This window comes from Benincasa hispida, chromosome 1 (genome assembly GCF_027475165.1).
Source record: "Benincasa hispida cultivar pf3 chromosome 1, pf3_genome.v1.1, whole genome shotgun sequence".
NCBI lineage: Eukaryota > Viridiplantae > Streptophyta > Magnoliopsida > Cucurbitales > Cucurbitaceae > Benincasa > Benincasa hispida.
In genome coordinates this window covers 88,629,402-88,635,144 of record NC_143478.1, presented here as the reverse complement: position 1 = coordinate 88,635,144, position 5,743 = coordinate 88,629,402, and the positions used below count along the sequence as shown (strand labels likewise).

The 5,743-nt window shown below is 39.6% G+C and overlaps 1 protein-coding gene across 1 annotated transcript; it reads right to left on the bottom strand.

Moving 5' to 3' along the window:
- Positions 1 to 1,142: 1,142 nt before the first annotated feature.
- LOC150038816 (uncharacterized) lies at positions 1,143 to 2,231 on the bottom strand. The gene has a single exon (XM_090314562.1). The coding sequence runs from the start codon at positions 1,557 to 1,559 to the stop codon at positions 1,143 to 1,145; it is 417 nt and encodes a 138-aa protein (XP_090170688.1). The 5' UTR covers positions 1,560 to 2,231.
- Positions 2,232 to 5,743: the final 3,512 nt, after the last annotated feature.

Sequence of the window (5,743 nt, the reverse complement as noted above, 5' to 3'; positions counted from 1 at the left end):
TTAACATAACCATGCAATATAATAAAGGTACACTACCATAGAACATTTAAAGAGAGGGTGAGATAAACTACTTACCTTGACTGTGATCTAATTATTCCTTATTATTCTTTATGATTTTATCAGCAGAGTTTTCCCTTTTTAAATCAAAAGAAGAAATTTGGGCAGCACTTTACCCGAGCTTTTCTCTTTTAATCTTCACAGAACTTCCTCACTCACACTTACTTTTTCACACGATTCTATGTTACTGAGATTTGTTTGAGAATGGGTTAAATCTTCGGCAAAGGGTCCTATTTATAGTAGCTTTCAGCTCTTCTCAGTGTGACAAATCATCGTACAGGTGGCTTCTTTAAAATTACTTATGGTTTATGGATTCCTCTCAATAAGACACCTAATTTTGGCTAACGTTTGCCCTTACTTCATCATTCTTTGTTTGTATTAATTTTAGGGTTTTTCCAAGTATAATCTATAAGATCGTGGCCAAATTCAACGCATAATTCGCGCTTCTATCCAAATCTCGCTCACTCTGCTCTTAAAATCTCGCTCTCTCCCGTTTTCTCGCTAGGAGTTTACTCTGGAGGTTCTTGCTGGAAATCCCGCTCTCTCCACTCTCGCTCTCAAATTTTCTCTTCCGTCTCGCTCTCGCTCTCGCTCTCGCTTCTGCTCTCGCTCCCGCTCCCGCTCCCGCTCCCGCTCTTTCCTACTGTCTCGCTAAGAATAGCTCTCTTTACTCTCGCTCTCTCCAACTTCCTTGCTACAATTCTCGCTCTCTCCAATTTTCCTTCAATCTCGCTCTCTCCAGGGATCTCGCTCTTTCTACTCTCGCCAGCCTCAATCTCGCTAGCATCGCTCGCTGGGTTTCTCGCTCTCCAATTCTTCCTTCGATCGCGCAGCTCTCTTCTCAGAATCTCGTTTTCTCCAGTTTTCTCGCTGGTGTGGCTCTCGCTCTCTCCCACTTTCTCGCTCCCGCTCGCTCCCTTATTCATTATCTTTTGGATAATGAATAAATTTCCAATTTCCAATTTATTTATTTATTATTTTTTTTTCTAAATTTCCACCCCTTTAAATAAAATTTCGTCCTGCTTATTATTTGATATTTAATTTCCTGTATGCGTACAAATCTGGGTCGTTACATTCTTCCCCCCTTAAGAACTTTCGTCCTCGAAAGTTTCTTGGTTCTTAAAAAGATAAGGGTATTTGTCTTTCATCTCTTCTTCTCGTTCCCATGTAGCTTCTTTCACTTGCTGATTTCTCCAGAGAACCTTCACTAAACTTATTTCCCGATTACGAAGCGATTTCTTCTCTTTTGCCAGGATGCAAACCGGAGTCTCCTCATATTCCAAGTTTTCACTTATTTGCAGAGGTTCATAATTTACTATGTGTGATGGGTCAAACACGTATTTTCGAAGCATCGATACATGGAAGACATTATGTATTGTAGAAAGTGTGGGTGGTAATGCCAATCGGTAAGCTACTTGGCCAATACGGTCTAATATTTCAAAGGGTCCAATGAAGCGAGGGATAAGCTTGCCTTTTCGTCCGAAACGCATAATGCCCTTCATTGGTGCTACCTTTAGAAATACGTGATCTTCTACTTTGAATTCCAGCTCTTTTCGACGATTATCAGCATAATTTTTTTGTCTGCTTTAAGCGGTTCGCATTCTTTCCCGAATTAGCTTAATTGACTCTGATGTTTGCTGCACCAATTCAGGTCCTAGTAGTGTTCACTCCCCAATTTCATCCCAATGTACAGGGGATCTGCATTTCTTTCTGTATAAGGCTTCGAAGGGAGCCATACCAATTTTCGCCTGATAACTATTATTATAAGCGAATTCTATAAGATGTATCTGCGAATCCCATGTTCCAATAAAATCCAAAGTACATGCCCTCAACATGTCTTCTAGGATTTGATTAACTCGTTCTGTTTGGCCATCAGTTTGTGGGTGGAAGGCTGTACTGAAATTTAGTTGTGTGCCCATTGCTTTCTGTAAACTTTTCCAGAACTTGGAGACGAAACGAGGGTCTCGATCTGAAATAATTGATACTGGGATTCCATGTAACCGGATGACCTCTTTTAAGTACATTTGAGCTAGTGCTTCCGTAGTGTGAGTAGTTTTACATGGTAGGAAGTGGGCCGATTTGGTGAGTCGATCTACAATTACCCAAATCATGTTGTGGCCTTTAACAGTTCTCGGGAGTCCTGAGATGAATTCCATAGAAATATGTTCCCATTTCCATTCTGAAACACTTAGAGGCTGGAGAAGTCCTTGTGGTCGTTGCCGTAGAGCTTTCACCTGTTGACAAACCAAACATTTACTTACATAGTCGGCTATATCCTTTTTTATGTTACCCCACCAGTAATGTGCTTTCAAGTCTCGATACATTTTGGTACTCCCAGGATGTATTGAAAAGCATGACTCATGAGCTTCCTTCAATAGTTCTTTCTTGATTTCTTCATTATCTGTACACATAGTCGTCCACGATAGAGGAGTGCAGAGTCTGGGGCTGTAGAGAATTGATTGGTTTCTTCATTCTCTGATTGTCGTTGTTTGTTTAGGTATTTGTCTATTTGTTGTGCATCAATTATTCTTTGCCTTAATGCAGGTCTTGCAACTAACTGTGCTATTTGAGTTGTGAAGGTTTCTGGTATTAGTGAGATCTCAACTTTTTCAAGATCATCTATTATGTGTTTGGAGATGGTACTTAAAGCTGCTGTATGTGCTGACTTTCTGCTAAGAGCATCAACAACAATGTTAGCTTTTCCTGGATGATAGAGGATCTCACAGTCATAGTCTTTAACTAATTCTAACCATCTTCGTTGCCTCATATTTAACTCTTTTTGGGTAAAGAAGTACTTAAGGCTTTTATGATATGTATAAATTTGGATCTTTTCCCCATATAAATAATGTCTCCATATCTTTAAGGCAAAGACTACGACAGCTAATTCCAAGTCATGAACGAAATAATTTTGTTCATAAGGTTTTAGTTGTCTTGAAGCATATGCTATTACCTTTCCGTGTTGCATCAATACACAACCAAGCCCCTTCTTCGATGCATCACTGTACACAGTTAAACCCCCTGATCCGTCAGGTATAGTGAGAATAGGGGTTGTGGTTAACCTTTCCTTTAGTTCCTGGAAGCTTTGCTCACATGCTTGGTTTCAGACAAAAGGATTATTCTTCTTGGTGAGATTTGGTTAAGGGTAATGCTATACTTGAGAAATTCTTTACAAATCGTCTATAATATCCTGCTAATCCAAGGAAGCTGCGCACTTCGCTGACTGTTGTTGGGCGAGGCCACTTGCTAACTGTTTCAAGTTTAGCAGGATCTACTGAGATTCCTTCTTGCTTTACAATATGCCCTAGGTAGGCAACTTGTCGCGTCCAAAACTCACACTTGGAGAATTTGGCATACAACTTTTCATTTCTTAATATGGAAAGAACATCCCTAAGATGTTTTTCATGTTCTTCCTTAGACTTGGAATAGACCAAAATATCATCTATAAATACGATCACGAAGTTATCAAGATGGTCCTTAAAAATTCTATTCATCAAGTCCATGAAGGCTGCTGGGGCATTTGTTAATCCAAAGGGCATCACAACGAATTCATAATGCCCATATCTTGTTTGGAAAGCAGTCTTGGGTATATCCGACTCCTTGATTCGCAGTTGATGATATCCAGATCATAAGTCTATTTTGGAGAATACTGAGGCTCCTTGTAATTGGTCAAATAGGTCATCAATGCATGGGAGTGGATACTTATTCTTTATTGTCAACTTATTCAACTCCCAATAATCTATACATAAACGCATTGATCCATCCTTTTTCTTAACAAATAAAATAGGTGCTCCCCATGGAGACACGCTAGGGTGTATAAATCTCTTATCTAACAATTCTTGTAATTGTATTTTGAGTTCTTTTAATTCCGCAGGTGCCATTCTATATGGTGCTTTAGATATTGGTTCAGCTCCAGGAATTAGATCTATACAAAATTCTATTTCTCGATTCGATGGTAAACCCGGTAGCTCTTCTGGGAATACATCTTCAAATTCTCTTATTACAGGGATGGCCTTAATTTCATCCTTTTGGTTTCGTAAATCTACTACGCTTGCTAAATATGCCCAAGCTCCATGGTTGAGCAAATGCTTAGTTTTTAAGGCTGAAATTATTCTTGGGACTAATTGTGTATTAGAACTCTTAAACTTAAACTTGGTTCCTGCTGGAAAGGTGAATATGACCTCCTTATTATGGCAATCTATGCTTGCATAGTTTGCTGCTAACCAGTCCATACCTAGTATTATGTCGAAATCACTTATGTCTAGGATGATAAAGGTCACCTCTAGTTTATGTCCTGATACTGACAATTAACAGTTTTCTACTACTGAGTGGGCCAACATAGATACTCCGGTAGGAGTAGCTACAGATAGAATGTAGCCTAAGGGCTTTGATGTTAATTGAGCATGTTGTGCAAATGATATAGAGATGAATGAATGACTAGAGCCCGAATCAAATAAAGTGAAGGCATAATACTCGATGATGGGTAATGTACCTGTAACCACTGCATCTTGATTTTCTGCCTCTTGACGTGTAACAGCAAACACCCGTCCTTTCTATTGTTGAGTAACCTTGTTACTAGTAGGCCGGGTGGTCTGGGCAGTTGATACTTGGTTGATGAACTTTGGGCAAGCCCTTGCATAGTGACACGTCCGGTCGCAGTTGAAACACACCCTTATGTTCTGAAAACATTGCCCCTGATGGTGTTTTTTACAATTTCTACACTTAGAATATGTAAATGTTCGGCTCTTCTGTTGTGACTGTATGCCCTGAGTGTTTTGGGAAATTTTTGCTTGCCGTTGTGAACGTTGGAAGCCTTGTTGGGTGAATTTCCTCTTTTGATTTGGCATGAATCCTCGTTCCAAAGTTGAGGTTCTGGCAACAAGATCTACTTCCATGAGTAAGGCCGACTCGAGGGGAAGAGCATACTCTTTGTGTCGGAAAGCAGTAACAATGCCTCGAATGCCTTCTCTTAATCCCCATATAAACCTTTCCACCTTCTTCTCTTCTGTGTCCACTAGTCGAGGAACAAAGTGAGACAAGCGATCAAATTTCCGTTCATATTCTGCCACTGACATATTCTCTTGACGAAGATTAAGAAATTCCACTTCCTTTTGATATCTCACTGTCAAAGGGAAATACTTGTTGTAAAAAGCTTGATTGAACTGCTGCCATGAGACTGTACCTTTGATTGTTCTTTGTGTGGAGTCCCACCAGAACTTTGCATCACCTTTTAACATGAAGGTGGCACAATTTACTTTCTGTTCTTCTGGGATGTTCATATGGTGGAAAATAGTTTCCATTTCTGTTATCCAATTCTCTGCTATAATTGGATCCACAGATGATCCATCAAATGTTGAAGGGTTGAACTTCCTGAATTCTCGAATGATCTTTGAGTCATTTTTATCGTTGGTTGTTGGTGTGGTGGACGAGGTTGTGTTTCCATTACTCATATTTTGTACGAGTAGTTGTAGCGCCTCTGGTGTAAGTAACACATAAGGCGTCTGTGCATGTCCTTGATTTTGATCACTTGTGGATTCACTTTAAGGTCTGCCTCGTTGTGTTGGAGCCCTTCGTGGTGGCATCTGGTGCACACATTTTATTTTCATAATAAGGAAGCAATCTAATATATATATTTTTTTTCTTTTAACTCATCCCTATGTTTACTAAATTATTTACTAAATTACTCGTT

Coding starts and splice junctions, on each gene's coding strand:
- LOC150038816 (XM_090314562.1), bottom strand. CDS start 1,559: ATGAAGGGCATTATGCGTTTCGGACGAAAAGGCAAGCTTATCCCTCGC.